Consider the following 17,021-nt stretch of genomic DNA (forward strand, 5'->3'; position numbering starts at 1 on the left):
TTCTCATTGTTAAAACTTTTCTATTGCTATTGCTGTCAATGTCATAATGTGTTTGTGGACTTCTCTGGAAAGTAAAAAAGTCAGAATAATTCTTTAAAGCGGAGCTTCTCCCAAAAGGGGAAGTTCCACTTTAAAGACTGGTCCCCTGTTCCCTTAAAGGATTGGCACCTTTGGGGAGTGGGTGCCTGAAATTGACAGGTACCTGCTTTCACTTCCGCTGCGATCGCCTAGGTGATCGGAAGCGGAAGTTGTCCTCCCCCCCTCCCTCCCTGTAGTCCTCTGGGGCACATGACAGGTCCCAGAAGGCTACGGGACCATTCAGAAAACACAGTGCACTGAAGATGCCGGCGCTGAGAACACGGAATGGCTGGTGAAACAGGCTGTGAGGACGACACTGCGAGATCAAGGGACAGGCGAGTGGCTGTTTTTAAACGTCAGAAGCTACAGTTTTTGTAGCTGCTGACTTTTACTTTTTTGGAGTGTGACTGGAACTCCGCTTTAAGTGATTTAAAATGTTTTTATAAGTTGTAAACATTTCCTCTAACACTGAAAACTTTGTTGCATGAAATGTGTTGCTTAAAAAACACAGAGGTGTCTAACTTACCTTGAAGGGGCTAACCAATTGTATCTTCTGTCTGAAATATTTGCACTTCCTTCTTACAATGCACATTATTATTACTTAAAGAGAATCAAAATATGAGTAGATAATTTAGGGGCATATTAATTTCTGAATCTTTGCAGGATTAAAGAGATAAACATTGGGTAACAAATCAAATTCTTCACAAAAAACAAACATGTTGAGAGCTTCTCTAAAAAGAACTGAACTGTAGAAGCTGTGCAGAAAGTGGGCAGAGGACAAAAGACTAGTCACTAGTATACCCCTGCAGCTGATCTTTCTCCCATTGTTGTTTTACTATGCTATAATCTGCACTGTATCTATATGTGGACGTTGTCATCTCAGAAGAGACAGGACTTTACTTCTTGTGTCAGGGACTCCATCAAGAACATGAGCTGTACAGTAGTGTAATCACAAGATCTCACTCCAGAGGCAGCAGTGTCTAGGCACCCTCATATAACAGAAATCGCACTGCTATTTCTCAGAAGAGATTCAAGACAAAAAGTACATTTTTCAGAGAACTGTTTAGGCACAATTAACATAAATCGGCAAATCTTTACTTTTTGAGCTAAGGTCCACTTTAAAAATACTTCTGTTTTTTCTGAGAACTTTACAAACATGTGAACATAAAATAGTATACAATAGCACAAAACTGAAGTAATGAAAAGTAAATTACCTGGTGCCTCAATTAATTGCTTGTATACACTCAGGAACGCTGCTTCCGCTTCTTTGCTTCTTTTACTAAGTGCAACAACCTGGTGGACAAGAAAGATAGAATACATTTAAAGAACTTGACTATACACATACAAATACAGATAGTTGTGAATATGCAAATAGTAAATGGAGGAGCATGTACCACTGGCATGAATGAATTGTTTCATGATAACTCACTAATGTCAGCAGCAGAATGCATAATGACGTAATGCATCACTCTTTCCTATAACTCCTTATCCCAATGCATTGAGGTTGATTTACTTACAGTGGAGCTCCACCCACATTGTACTAAAATACCATAGTGAAAATAAAAACAAATAGTGGAAATAGTATGATACAGTAGCCAATAAATGTTGGCAACATTCATAAGTGACCACCACACAAAGAGGTAAAGGTGAAAGCAAGTTTACAGTAAAAATAATATTGATTAAAATATTAATAATGATGACTGTACAAACAGTCCATATAAATGAAAGTCCTTGATGCAATGATGCAACACCAAAATTAAAGACTTTTAAATTCAGTGCAAATAAACAAAGAAAGTGCTCATTGGGATGAGTGACTGCACACACAGTCCGTATGAACCACAGTCAGTAGTGTATTCAGATTTTGTGCTGCCCTGGGCAACACAAAAATCAGATGCCCCCCCCGGCAGAGACAGAGCCTGAGACCAACCCCAGAATCCCTCCCCATAGAGAGAGGCCGACAGTGACCAAAAATATCCCTGCCCCATTCCCCCTCACCCGAGAGAGCCTTCCACTAACACATCCCCCCCCCCAACAGAAAGAGAGCCTGAGACCAACCCCAGGATTCCCCCCCACAGAGAGAGCCTGACAGTGACGAACACCCCTGCCCTATCCCCCCATCCCCCCACCCAGGAGAACCTTCCACTAACACCCCCCCCCCGACAGGGAAATAGACACTCACCTGTACAGCTCTGTACATTCCTGGGAATGACAGACGGGCTCTGCATTCACCATCAAGCAGCCCGCAGCCTCTCTCAGATCCCACCTGGTCCCTTTGCCGCATATGTCCCTTCTTCCGGGGGGCACTGCTGCCCACCTAAAAAATGCCACCCTAGGCAAATGTCTTGTTTGCCTTGTGATAAATACACCCCTGACCACAGTCCTCAGTATAGTGAAGTGACATCCAAATGTGGGAAAGACATCCGTGAGATCCTTCACCAGTATGCACTCACCAGAACTAAGATCAAATGAGCTTCCAACAAATGACACTCCAAGACAATCATATCTCCTCCTCTCAGTTCTGGTTCAGAGCCATCAGTAACGTGTCCTGAAAAAAGAGCTCACCACACGGAGCCCAAAATGGAGGTACATAGTGTAGTAGTTTATTTAAACTCAAACATACACATACAAACCACATGGAATAAAAACTGCGGCCGCACTTACAAAGATGGACCAAACATGGGACTCAGCAGCGTGATGTCAGGGAGGAGCCTACGTGCTGACGTCATGCCACAAAGTCCATGTTTGGTCTAGTGGCCATCTTTGAAAATCTCACAGAGCACTGTTCAATCCATCATCCAATAATGGAAAGAGTATGGCACAACTGCAAATCCACCAAGACATGGCCATCCACCTAAACTGACAGGCCGGGCAAGGAGAGCACAGGACAACTATTAGTCGTGCACTCCATAAATCTGGCCTTTATGGTAGAGTGGCAAGAAGAAAGGCATTGTTAAAAGAAAGCCATAATAAGTTCCATTTGCAGTTTGTGAGAAACCATGTGGGGGGCACAGCAAACGAGGAAGAAGGTGCCCTGGTCAGATGAGACCAAAATTTAACTTTTTAACCTAAAAGCAAAATACTACGTGTGGTGGAAAACTAACACTGCACATCATCGTGAACACACCATCCCCACCGTGAAACATGGTGGTGGCAGCATCCTGTTGTGGGGATGCTTTTCTTTAGCAGGGACAGGGAAGCTGGTCAGAGTTGATGGGAAGATGGATGGAGCCAAATACAGGGCAATCTTAAAAGAAAACCTGTTAAGAGTCTGCAAAAGACTTGAGACTGGGGTGGAGGTTCACATTCCAGCAGGACAACGACCCTAACATACAGCCAGAGCTACAATGGAATGGTTTACATCAAAGCATTTTCATGTGTTAGAATGACCCAGTCAAAGTCCAGATCTAAATCCAATTCAGAATCTGTGGCATGACTTAAAAATTGTTGTCAACAGACGCTCTCCATCCAATATGACAGAGCTTGAGCTATTTTCCAAAGAAGAATGGGCAAAAATTTTACTCTCTAGATGTGCAAAGCTGATAGAAACATCCCCAAAAAGACTTGTAATTGCAGTGAAAGGTGGTTCTACAAAGTAGTGACTCAGGGGGGCTGAATACAAATGCATGCCACACTTTTCAGATATTAATTTGTACAAAATGTTGAAAACCATTTATAATTTTCCTTCCACTTCACAATTATATACCACTTTGTGTTGGTTTATCACATAAAATCCCAATAAAATAAATTTACATTTTTGGTTGTAACATGACAAAATATGGAAAATTTCAAGGGGTATGAATACTTTTTTAAGGCACTGTAGAGGTTATACGCCTACTAAAGTAAATGTTCACTTTGCAAAGTGTAAGTTCATTTTGCAAAGTAAATGGTACTGAATAAGGTGCAATGGTGTTCACTTGATCATGTGTTCAGGAAAACAAACAAAAAAAGCACAGGATTTTGTCTACTACAGGGGTCTCCAAACTTTTGAAACAAAAAGGCCAATTTACTGCCCTTTGAACTTTAGAGGGGCTGGACTATGGCCAGTGGCTTTAGAAAATGGAAGTAAATATTGCCATAGACTTGGTGTTCAGTGGGAGTAATTGTTGTCCGTGGGATGAATAATGTCCCATATTTGGTGTCAGTGGGATGAATAGTGCCCCATCTTTAGTGTCAGTGGGAGAAATAGTGCCCCATCATTAGTGTCAGTGGGAGGAATAGTGCCCCATCATTAGTGTCAGTGGGAGGAATAGTGCCTCATCACTGTTGTCAGTGAGAGGATTAGATCCATATAACTGGTGCCAGTAGGAGGAATAGTGTCCCATCATTGGTCTCAGTGGGATGAACAGTGCCCCATCATTGGTGTCAGTAGGAGGATTACATCCTCAAAACCAGTGCCAGTGAGAAGAATAATACTCTATTGTTGGTGTCAGTGGGAGGAATAGTGCCTGTCTTTGGGGTCAGTGGTAGGAATAGTGCCTCAAGGAATTGATAAAGGCTAGCAAAGGACCACATCTGGCCCGCCGGCCACATTTTGGAGACCCCTGATATAGTATATGATTAGACATACAAATTGAACACAACTATAACCTATTCACTAATCTTCTGTTTGCAAAACGAAAATGCACATTAGGTGCACAGCCTCTACCCCTTTAGTAAATCAACCCCATTTTGACTGATACACAAGTCTTTAACATTAAAAGGCTGAAGGTCTAGTTTACACCTGTGACTTGTCTCTAGAAATTGACCTGTAAAACTGGCCTGACCTGTAAAACACAGTGGACGACTTTTACTAAAACTGAAGCACTCAACAAACTGAATCTGGTGGAGCAGTGCATGGTAGCCAATCAGCTTTTAACTTCAGTTTGTTCAATTCAGCTTCAATTAAGAAAATTTACAAAATAATATACACTCACCAAGAACTTTATTAGGATCACTAAAATGAAATACATGTGGCCATAAAGAATGCTCATGGTAAGCAACTATATTCAGATAGGTTATAGCATTCGAGAGATGACTGATTGATATTAATTGACCCAGTGTGTCAAGAAAACATTTATCACATCATTATACCCTTTGCCTGGACAGTTGAATCAAGGCAGGTTGGATCCATGGATTCAAGTTGTTGATGCCAAATTCTGATCCTACTGTCAGAAGCAATCGAGATTCAGAAGACTAAATCTTTCCAGCCTTCAGATGTCCAGTTTTGGTGGCCCCCTTTAGCTTAAACTTTTCTGTTCTTAGCTCACAGTAGTGGATCGTAGTGTTGTTCTACTGCTATAACACATCTGCCGCAAGGCTGAAAGTGTTGTGCTGCTACTCACTGGATGTATTTTTTTCTACCACTGTAAATAAATGTTAGAGACCATTATGAGTATAAATTCTAGCAGTTAGCCGACCACAGATGGATTGAAATTTGGCCAGTTCAGCTAGAACCTGTCAGATTTCGATCCATCTATGAGCAGGCTCTATCGATTAACTTCAGTACAACCAGCTGTTGGGGGTTTTTTTTTCGTTTGATCGCTGCCACTGCTTTTTTGACTGTTTTAGAATTAAAGGACTTGTCAAAAACTTTTTTTAAATTTGTTTACCACTTTACCCTGTCTTTGTTTAAATGTATTTCTGCTTATGAATCTCTCCACTTTCTTTGGTCTACAACTGCTCACACTGTTCACAACACCCCCTCCCCCTGATCTGTTTTCATGCTTTTTTGGGTTCCCTGGCTGTGTGGCTTCACATCTGTATTTTTCCTTATGTGTTTCCCTCATTTCAGTGTCTTCACTTATGTTTCTCTCTACTTTTTGTGTGTTTGCCTTTTCTGTCCTTCTGCTTACATATCTACCTGCTTTGTTTATGTATTATGTTTGGCACACATAGAAAATGCAACAATGCTTAAATATTAAATAAATAATTTGCGCTAGTAAATGTGTATAAATATATAAATATATATAAAGAAATCATCAAATCATAAGTCCAGAAAAAAATATATATATGCCAATACCACAAAAAAAAAAAAAAAAATATATAAAAAAACTTTTAAGTGCAAAAAACTTTTGTGCAAAAAAAGTGTCTAAATATGAAAAATTTCACCAAAAAACCTTGATAATATAATGGCAGATCATCCATAAATATATCTTCAGAAACGGAAACTCTGCAACACACCGATCCTCATCGATCGAAATAACAGGATGAAAAACTTTGTAGTTAATCGAAAATCCACTTCTCCAATAGATAAAGGACCACCTTCAAACGTATCCATGGGGGGAAATGCCAAGCACTCGAGAGAAACAGAAAGACTTCATGGTGCAATATTATAAAAACCAATTCCTTTATTAGGTACTCATTGCACTTACTCAGGAGGTGTCCCAGCCGACACCAGCATCAACAGCATAACAGCAATCACATAAACGAGCCTGGCTACTCAGCACATGCGCAATAGCTGGCAGCCAAAAACGTAATGACGTCACATCAATCAAGCTCCGCGGAGCTTGATTGATGTGACGTCATTACGTTTTTGGCTGCCAGCTATTGCGCATGTGCTGAGTAGCCAGGCTCGTTTATGTGATTGCTGTTATGCTGTTGATGCTGGTGTCGGCTGGGACACCTCCTGAGTAAGTGCAATGAGTACCTAATAAAGGAATTGGTTTTTATAATATTGCACCATGAAGTCTTTTTGTTTCTCTCGAGTGCTTGGCATTTCCCCCCATGGATACGTTTGAAGGTGGTCCTTTATCTATTGGAGAAGTGGATTTTCGATTAACTACAAAGTTTTTCATCCTGTTATTTCGATCGATGAGGATCGGTGTGTTGCAGAGTTTCCGTTTCTGAAGATATATTTATGGATGATCTGCCATTATATTATCAAGGTTTTTTGGTGACATTTTTCATATTTAGACACTTTTTTTGCACAAAAGTTTTTTGCACTTAAAAGTTTTTTTATATATATTTTTTTTTTCTTTTTTTTGTGGTATTGGCATATATATATTTTTTTCTGGACTTATGATTTGATGATTTCTTTATATATATTTATATATTTATACACATTTACTAGCGCAAATTATTTATTTATTGGTACACTTTATATATGGTGATTTTTTGCAGCTGGTACACTATTAGTAAGTTATATAATTTTGACCATAGGCGCTATTATTAATTTTTCTTACTAATGCTTAAATATTATAGCTTTGAGCATTATGAATGACACCTTCAATTTTTCTCCAAATCTAGCTCCAAGTGATGGAAAGCTATGCAATAGCAGCCAGAAGTTCTCAGATTCAGGTGTATACACCATTACGTCAGCCCTCCAATATCCCCCCACCCCAATTTGCCTAGTAATGTCCCACCTAATCTCCAAGGCTGAGTTTCTCTTTGCCCCCGTCTGCCTGTTGGAGAGCTGCTGCAGATATGACTCTTAGTTAAGATGTGCAGAACACGTGGAACAGTAATGCCGTATGTTGGTCGTGGTGGAGAACCACACTCACTTAGTTATTTAGTCAAGTGATTGCATGGAGATCCACTTTTCATGTGTGGGTTAGCACCCCAAGTGGCCAGAGGCATAAGCATTACACCAGGCCCCACAACAGAAGCATAATGTCTGTCAGGAACCATCGTGACGCATGGGTCTACACATGCGTAGGTGTCTGCCAAGACGTATAGGTGGCAGGGCACTAGGACCCAGGCGTACCCGTCGTCTGGACAGTACTAGGCAGGCACTAGGACCCAGGCTACACCTGTCAGGTGCAGGGCGGCCTATTTAAGCTAGCCCTGCACAGACACTTGTTGCCGAATGGTCTTTGTATCCTGTTACCTGTGTGTGAGTACTTCTGATCTGGATTGTTTTGACCTTGTTGCCTTCTCCCGTCCTGACCCCTTGGCTTGCCTGACTCTGCTCCCGGATGTTCCCGTTTAGATCTGACCTCCTGGTATTGACCCTGCGTGTGACCTGACTATCCTTTGCCTACCGTTTTGTACCTTACCGATCCTCTAGTTACCGTCCCGGCCTGCATGACTCTGATTTAGCTCATCCATCCATCCACCCCGCAGGGATCACTAGGCTCCCTTACATCAGACTCCTAGCTCTCTGGAGCCCCTGTCAGACTCCTCTACCCCTGTTGGAGATACCTGGTAGTTGCGACCTGGTACCGGAGAGCTCCAAGTCCATCCCCACCATCAGGGGCCCTGGTGAACAAGTGCTCCGGTGCTTAGACTCCGCACGCTGGGGAGGCTCTACCGGGGGACTGATAGAGGTGCTGTCAGGCGGTCCCTTACAGTACCATTCGGCCATGTCCGAGTCTGGAGGGTCGCCTTCTCCATGGGATGAGATGTGCCGACATTTGTCCGGACTGACCCAGGCAGTAACTAACCTGCAGGACAAGTGTAGTCGGTTAGAAAATCGATTTGACACCCTAACGTTATCTGGAGTGTCCCCTCAGAGTCAGGCCTCAGCTATTGACACTAGGGCGGTTTCTGAATCTCCCAGTGGGGCTGCGGCTGCAGCTCCACCAGCCAAACCCCGCGTTCCCATGCCTGAACATTTTCAGGGAGATCGAGCACGTTTTAGAACGTTCAAAAACGCATGTTACTTGTTTTTTGAACTGCAACCACGTGCGTTTACCACAGAGTCGGTCAAGGTGGGATTTGTAATTTCTCTACTACAGGACGAGCCCCAGGACTGGGCCCTTAGACTAAGGGAAACGCAGGACCCTCAGTTACAGACCTTAGACGCATTTTTTAAGGCCATGTCAGTTCTGTACGATGACCCCCAGCGGGTGGTTTCGGCTGAAACCACCCTTTATGCCCTACGACAGGGTCGTCGAGCTGCGGAGGAATACGCCTCCGAATTCAGGCGATGGATGGGGGACACGCACTGGAATGACGCCGCCCTACGTCACCAATTTAGGGTCGGACTCTCGGAGGGCCTAAAAGATGAGTTAGCTCGGGTTGGCCTCCCCGGGTCTCTAAAGGAGTTGATCGACCTGGCGATTCAGATTGATCGCAGGTTAAGGGAACGCCGGTCTGAGAGGACAGGTCAAGGCCAGGGTCAAGGAGCTACCTGGATACCCCCCAAAGGCACAGGTCATTCCGTCCCTGCTACTGTTCCACCAGTTGTCTCCACTGATGTGCCAGAACCGATGCAGCTGGGTTTGGCGCAGCAGACCCTTACTCCAGAAGAACGCCAGAGACGGCGGGCCAAGAACCTGTGTTTCTATTGCGGGGGAGCTGGACATGCAGTGCGAAACTGTCCAGTGAAGACATGTAAGTCTCGATCTTCGGTTCCTGTTTCCTTGAGTAATATAAGTCAGTCCAATTACTTAGCGGTACCCCTTTTGTTTCAGCTGCCAGAGAAAACCGTTGTAACCACTGCAATCATTGATTCGGGGGCCTGCAGTTGATTCCTGGACCTTGACTTTGCCCGCCAGCAGGAGATACCATTACAGGCCAGGAAATGGGGGCTCAATTTGTTCTTGGCTGGTGGTTCCCAAATAAAATCAGGTTTAGTGGACCAAGAGACCCCTCCCATACTCACCACCATAATGGGCTCCCATCAGGAATTACTACACTTTGACGCTATTGCATCACCCCTTTTTCCAGTGATCCTGGGGCTTCCGTGGCTGCAGGCCCACAATCCCCAGATCGACTGGAAAACCGGGTCCCTTAGTTTTTCTTCAGACTATTGTCAGAAAAACTGCCAGGCCTCTGGGCCCCGGGCCCCCCAGATCCTCTTATGTGCAGAAGAGGACGCTAACCTAAGACAGATTGTACCAACCGTATATCATGAATATTTAGACGTGTTCAGTAGACGAGGGGCTGATACACTACCACCACATCGACCATATGATTGTCCCACTGACTTATTGCCAGGTTCTGAGATTCCTTTTGGCCGAATCTTCCCGCTATCGGAAAAGGAATTAGGGGTACTGAAGGACTATATTGAGGAGAACCTCCAGAAAAAGTTTATTCGCCCTTCCACATCTCCGGCAGGGGCGGGTATCTTCTTTGTGGAGAAGAAAGATAAAACCTTGAGACCCTGTATTGACTATAGGGAATTAAATCGGGTGACTATCAAGAACCGCTACCCTCTACCTTTGGTCCCAGAGTTATTCCAGAGTCTGGGGACAGCGGTCTGCTTTACGAAGCTGGATCTGCGTGGGGCATACAATCTGGTCCGCATCCGGGAGGGGGATGAGTGGAAAACAGCTTTCCGTACTCGATTTGGGCACTTCGAGTACCTGGTCATGCCGTTTGGACTTTGCAATGCCCCAGCCACGTTCCAACACTTCATAAATGACATGTTGCGTGATTTCTTGGACATTTTCGTTATCGTCTACCTAGACGATATTCTGATCTTTTCTCCATCTCTAGATGTCCACAGAAACCATGTAATCAAGGTTCTGGAACGGCTGCGCCTGCACGGCCTATATGCCAAGGCAGAAAAATGCAGCTTTGAGCAGCAAAGCATTGCGTTTTTAGGAATGATTATCTCCACTGCGGGGATCGCAATGGATCCTCAAAAGATCTCGGCAATTCTTGCTTTGGCCAATTCCAGCCGATAAGAAAGGCGTCCAAAGGTTCATTGGATTTGCCAATTTTTACCGTAAATTCATCAGGAATTTTTCAGGTCTGGTTTCCCCCATAACGCAGTTAACCAAGTCAGGAAATCGCTTCAAGTGGACACCAGGAGCTCAAGAAGCATTTGAGACTCTGAAGCGACTGTTCACCACCGCTCCCATTTTGGGCCACCCGGATACGGCTCTGCCTTTTGTGCTAGAGGTAGACGCATCCGAAAACGCGGTTGGATCCATCCTCTCCCAAAGAAAGGGTCCCAAGGAACTTCTACACCCAGTGGCGTTCTTTTCCAGAAAACTAACCCCGGCAGAACGCAATTATGACATCGGGGACCGGGAACTATTGGCCATCAAGACGGCATTGGCAGAATGGAGATATTTACTGGAAGGAGCTGCTCACCCAATCCTGATCTTCAGACCACAAGAACCTTGAGTACTTGAAAACAGCTAAATGCCTAAGACCACGCCAAGCCAGGTGGGCCCTGTTTTTCTCGCGGTTCACCTTTCACATTACATATAGGCCCGGTTCAAAGAATACAAAGTCTGACGCCCTGTCTCGCATGTTTGAGGACCCTGAGGAGGAACTCAAACCGGATACCATCCTGTCTGCTGGTAATTTTTTGGCTCTGCAAACGGAACTAAGGGCTAGGTTGCAGGACGCATCTGAAACTTGTTCCACAATGCCAGACATGCCACTCTCCCGCCAGGAAGGGTTAATACGGAAAGAAGGACTGATTGTGGTTCCAAAGGAGGTGCAGACACAGGTGTTAGGGCACTGCCATGATCACCCCATGGCAGGGCACTTCGGAACGGCAAAGACTCTGGAGTTACTCAAACGCACCTTTTGGTGGCCTAAGATGAACCAGGATTGCAAAAGATACGTGGAATCTTGCGAGATCTGCCAGAGGAATAAACTGACCAGAAACAAGGCCTGGGGGCTGCTACGCCCGCTACCCATTCCTACACGATGCTGGCAAAAAATTGCCATGGATTTTATAGTGGAGCTACCCCCATCCCAGGGTCATACGGCAATTTTTGTTATCGTGGACAGACTGTCAAAAATGGCCCACTTCATACCGCTAAGGGGGACCCCTTCAGCAGAAGAAACGGCCAGGATCTTCATCAAAGAAGTAGTTAGACTACATGGGGTTCCTAAAGATCTGGTATCCGACCGTGGGGTGCAATTCATCTCAAGATTCTGGAGAGCCCTGTGCAAAGCTCTGGACATTAAGCTTTTGCTTTCCTCCACCTTCCATCCTCAGACGAACGGGCAGACAGAGAGAACCAATCAGACGCTGGAACAATACCTAAGGTGTTATACATCTTTTGTACAGGATGACTGGCTGACACTCTTACCCATGGCGGAATTCGCATTCAATAACGCGAATCACTCGGCTACAGGGCAGTCTCCGTTTTTTTCAAATTACGGGTTCCATCCCACGTTCATGCCTGACCTGTTGGCAGAAAGTACGGTGCCAGCCACTCAAAGCATGTTGGAGTTCTTCTCGGACAACAACAAACGGCTACAAGAAGCTATGACTAAAGCCCAGGAGGACAACAAGGAAGCATTCGATAAGAAACGAAGGGGAGACTTAATTTTGCAGCCCGGAGACAAGGTCTGGTTGGCAACAACTAACCTGAAACTACAGTGTCCATCCAAGAAATTAGGACCAAAATTCTTAGGTCCCTTCCCGGTAAAACGCATGATTAATGAGGTTGCTTATGAGCTGACCCTTCCTGAAACCTTTAAGATCCATCCTGTGTTTCATGTCTCCTTGTTGAAACCAGTAGCCACAGACCCATTTCCAGATCGAGAAGCCAGACCCCCAGAGGCTATTACAGTAGGGGATCAGGAAGAGTTTGAGGTGGAAGCAATCCTGAACTGTCGTAGAAGGGGGGCCAGACCCAAGTCCTGATTAAGTGGAAAGGTTATGGTCCTGAGGAAAATTCTTGGGAACCTGTTCAAAATGTTCATGCTCCTAGACTTATGGAATTCGTGCGTGGTCACCCGCAGTGAAGAGATCAATTGGGCACCCGGAGGGTACCCATAGGGGGGGGGCAATGTCAGGAACCATCGCGACGCATGGGTCTACACATGCATAGGTGTCTGCCAAGACGTATAGGTGGCAGGGCACTAGGACCCAGGCGTACCCGTCGTCTGGACAGTACTAGGCAGGCACTAGGACCCAGGCTATGCCTGTCAGGTGCAGGGCGGCCTATTTAAGCTAGCCCTGCACAGACACTTGTTGCCGAATGGTCTTTGTATCCTGTTACCTGTGTGTGAGTACTTCTGATCTGGATTGTTTTGACCTTGTTGCCTTCTCCCGTCCTGACCCCTTGGCTTGCCTGACTCTGCTCCCGGATGTTCCCGTTTAGATCTGACCTCCTGGTTTTGACCCTGCGTGTGACCCGACTATCCTTTGCCTACCGTTTTGTACCTTACCGATCCTCTAGTTACCGTCCCGGCCTGCATGACTCTGATTTAGCTCATCCATCCATCCACCCCGCAGGGATCACTAGGCTCCCTTACATCAGACTCCTAGCTCTCTGGAGCCCCTGTCAGACTCCTCTACCCCTGTTGGAGATACCTGGTAGTTGCGAACTGGTACCGGAGCGCTCCAAGTCCATCCCCACCATCAGGGGCCCTGGTGAACAAGTGCTCCGGTGCTTAGACTCCGCACGCTGGGGAGGCTCTACCGGGGGACTGATAGAGGTGCTGTCAGGCGGCCCCTTACAATGTCTTTCCACCTGCCAGTGACACCTGTTTGGGCACTAACTACAAAGCTATTTCAAGGGATATAGCTGTAAACACTGATTCTCCTCCACCAGTTAACAGCCCAAAGGTACAGAGGAAAACTGGTGTATAATTCATGAGGCCTCATGTACTCTTGGTCCAGTCCATAGGAAACTTTTGCTCTGCAGCAGGAACCCAACTTGGGGTCCCTGCCGTTGAGACAGGTAGGCCATATGGTCACCATTTCACCTCTTTGACAGACACTCCATCGCCAGCTACCATTGCCTCCTCTCCCGAACTGACCACCTCTCCTTCCCTAGTTACTTTACACTCTCCATTATCCAGAATAAGCTTTCTTTGAGAAAACACTGAGTTGAGTGCTAAACATGCCAGAATAGAATTCGTTCCTGCTAGCTATTTTAATAAAAGGAAGATTATTTGCATCTTGCTGTGCAGCATTCCTGTTGCTGATACAATAACTACGACAGTGGAGATGAGAGAAGAGAGTACCTGAGATGTGATTGTGGAGCATGGAACCTGATTTTGCCTGTAGCGGCAAATAAACTATTTGACATTGGAAAGATTTGATTTTTGTTGGGCCAGGATATGGGCTATTGCCTAACTGAAGCAAGTAACCACTTGTACTGGGGTCACCTGACTAATCTGAGTTCATATATGCTATGAATTCCAATGAATTTACTTAGATTTCATCGACATAGAGTAGCAGATACATCCACTTCCCATCTACACATTTGGGGTATAGACATGGAATTTATTTATTTTTGAATTTCATTCTGTTACATCCCCTGCACAGATCTATGTAATTTAAAAACAAGATGTTCTTTGTTACCTATTATGAATCCTTCTGGCTGTGTCATGTATGACTTCTCTTCAATGTTGCTGTTGAGAAATCTGTTTTGGGTCGCTATAGTCAACAAGACTCTAAAATGACTATATTGCAACCGGAGAAAAATTTGTATCATAATCTTCACCAAACTTTTTTGAGTATCCCTTTGCAACCAATCTTTCTTCTAATCTATGGACTTTACATTTACATCCAATTGCATGTTTGCCTTGAGATAATTCTGTAAGTTCCCAAGCTTGGAGATAGCTGAGATTGACATCTCTTCATCTGCAACTTTAATTTACTTTTGTTTCTCATGAACAAGTAGCTTTTGCATTTCTTCCCATGACACTGGCTCAGGTTATGGTGTCCAGCTGATACCTTGTCGGATCTCACAGATTTTCTGACTGAGGTTGAGGGTGGTTCAGTTTCTCCCTTTTCAAAGGATAAAGCACTAACTACAATTTCAGGTTTGGTGATTCTCTGTTCCTTTTCCTTCAAAAATGTTAGGGGTTCTTGCTTAGGTTGTTGTTGTTGTTCAGATGGTGCTATGTCACTTCATGAAGCTTTTGACACATTTTCTGATTGTTCTCTTATAGATGTCTGGATGCAGAATTCTATGTAGCTGACAAATTCACCTGCCTTTGCACAAGGTTCCCATATGGAATGATTTTATTTCTTTCACTGTTTTGTCCCCTTTGGGACAAATTACACAAGGAACATGTAGTACTTTGTCCCATGTTGCTAGGTGCTTCTTAAGTATAGCTAAGAGGTCTGACTATCTCTCTACTGTTCCCCCTGGGGAGGAAGAAGAAAGGCGAAAGGCCACTTCATAACAGCCACCTGTCTGGGTCACAAAGCATATTCCCGAACCAAGTGGTGACAAAAGGAATGCAGACGGAGACAGGGCGCCTCAGCTTTCCATCCCTCTATAAGAAATCTCATATAGTCCCACCTGTGGTTTTTCTTAATCTTAAACTCTTCCCACCGAAGTACACATATATGCGGCCTCTCGGAGGGTGGGCTTTACGCTGAGAGGCCATATATATGAGGCCCTATGTAAACACTTTTCTGTGCTGAGAGCTGGCACCCTGCGCACTCCCAGCACAGTTACCAGCAGAGCCAAAAAAGCTCCTGGTGCATACTTGTGATTGGAAGCTTTCTGATCATCTGACCGCTGTGACAGCCAATCACAGTGGTCACATGACCCGAATGCCTGCTTCTGCCTCCTGGCATTTAGAAGCTCTTAAAAGGCTGGAAGGCGTAGCAGGAAGGGGTTAAGCTAGGTACACATGGATCGAAATTCGTGCAGTTCAGCATGGACTGGATGAATTTCGATTTGTGTCTAGCCTTTTCTTTTTGTCAGAACCCAACCTGCAGATTGGCTTCTGTCAAACGGGACTGCTGGAAAACCTTGTTCAATCAATAGCTTGCAGCCAATCAGCTGCAGCGCTGATTAGTGTATTCTGACAGTGGGGAGTTCCTGCTGTCAAAATACAATGTTCCGGAGAGGGGAACTCCTGCACCCACATCGCTTGTGTGGATGCAGGAATATGTCAATTTTTTCATTCAGCCTGCTGAATGAATGAGAGAAAACTGACATTATGTACCCTGCTTTAATCTGGAATGTCTTTCTAAATAATTGCATTGTATTGCTAAGATTTCCTCTTCCCACATTTCTGTTGGTGTTTCCCACTTGTATATGGACACAATTCAATCATCATCTGTGCTCAGGGTTATGGCGCATTGAGCTTTTTGATCTTTCTCTCTCCACTTCTGTAGGTGATTCTTGGTCTGGGCTATGTATAATGTATCCTCTTTTATCAACAGCAGCTTCATTTCAGATTTACAGGACTGGTAATTTTGTTTTGTCAGATTAGCACCTAAAAACTTTGATGGAACACTGTTAGTAGCCGTCATTCATGCTTTCTGACTTTTCTCTTCATCACAGACTGCTGTAACTTTACATTATAGTGGGGGACAGAAAATGAGACAATACAGTAACAAAACAAAACGCGAAAGATTCAACGGCCCTGCTCTTTTGAGCTTACAATCTAGGAAGGAGGGGATAGTGGTACAGGAGGAAGTGGCTGTGGGGGATGGAGTGGTAGGAGGAGTGGAGGAGATCGGCTGTTAGGTGAGGGCGGGGTAGGCTTCCCTGAAGAGATTGGTTTTCAGGGTGTGCCTAATGGTGAGGAGGGTAAGTGACAGTCTGATGGATTGGGGTAGTGAGTTCCAGAGTATGGGGGAAGCCCTGGAGAAGTCCTGCAGTCTGGCGTGGGAGGTGGAGCCCAGGGAGCTAGAAAGTAGGAGGTCTTGTGAGGAGCAAAGATTACGGGTAGGGTGGTATTTGGGTATCAGGTTGGTGAGGTAGTTTGGGGCAGCGTTATGAATGGCTTTGTATGTCTGTGTTAGTAGTTTGAATTTAATGCGTTGGGCAATCGGGAGCCAGTGGAGGGAATGACAGAGGGGGGTGGCAGAAGCAGAGCGGTTGGTAAGGTGGATGAGTCTGGCCGCTGAGTTCAGGATAGACTGAAGCGGGGATAGTCTGCGATGAGGTAGGCCGGTGAGAAGGGAGTTGCAGTAGTCCAGACGTGAGATAATAAGGGAGTGAACGAGTTGTTTAGTAGTGTCTGGGGTTAGGAACAAACTTATTTTGGAGATGTTGCGGAGGTGGAGCCTGCATGAGTTTGCCAACAATTGGACATGGGGTTGGAAGGACAGGTTTGAGTCTAGAGTGACACCTAGGACTTTGGCTTGCGGGGTGGGACTGATGGTGGCGTTGTTGGTTGTGATGGAGAGG

General features: G+C 45.0%; 1 protein-coding gene across 1 annotated transcript in view; it reads right to left on the reverse strand.

Moving 5' to 3' along the window:
* The window catches only part of CUX2 (cut like homeobox 2), a 649,623-nt gene that overhangs the window by 238,401 nt on the left and 394,201 nt on the right, over nt 1-17,021 (reverse strand). Inside the window, exon 4 of the mRNA XM_089676854.1 lies at nt 1,293-1,371. Coding sequence (XP_089532980.1) covers nt 1,293-1,371 — 79 coding nt within the window. The remainder of the gene's footprint in view (nt 1-1,292; nt 1,372-17,021) is intronic.

The sequence above is a fragment of the Staurois parvus genome, unplaced genomic scaffold (genome assembly GCF_062004578.1).
Source record: "Staurois parvus isolate SC_StPar_1 unplaced genomic scaffold, SC_StPar_1.0 ptg000014l, whole genome shotgun sequence".
Taxonomy (NCBI): domain Eukaryota; kingdom Metazoa; phylum Chordata; class Amphibia; order Anura; family Ranidae; genus Staurois; species Staurois parvus.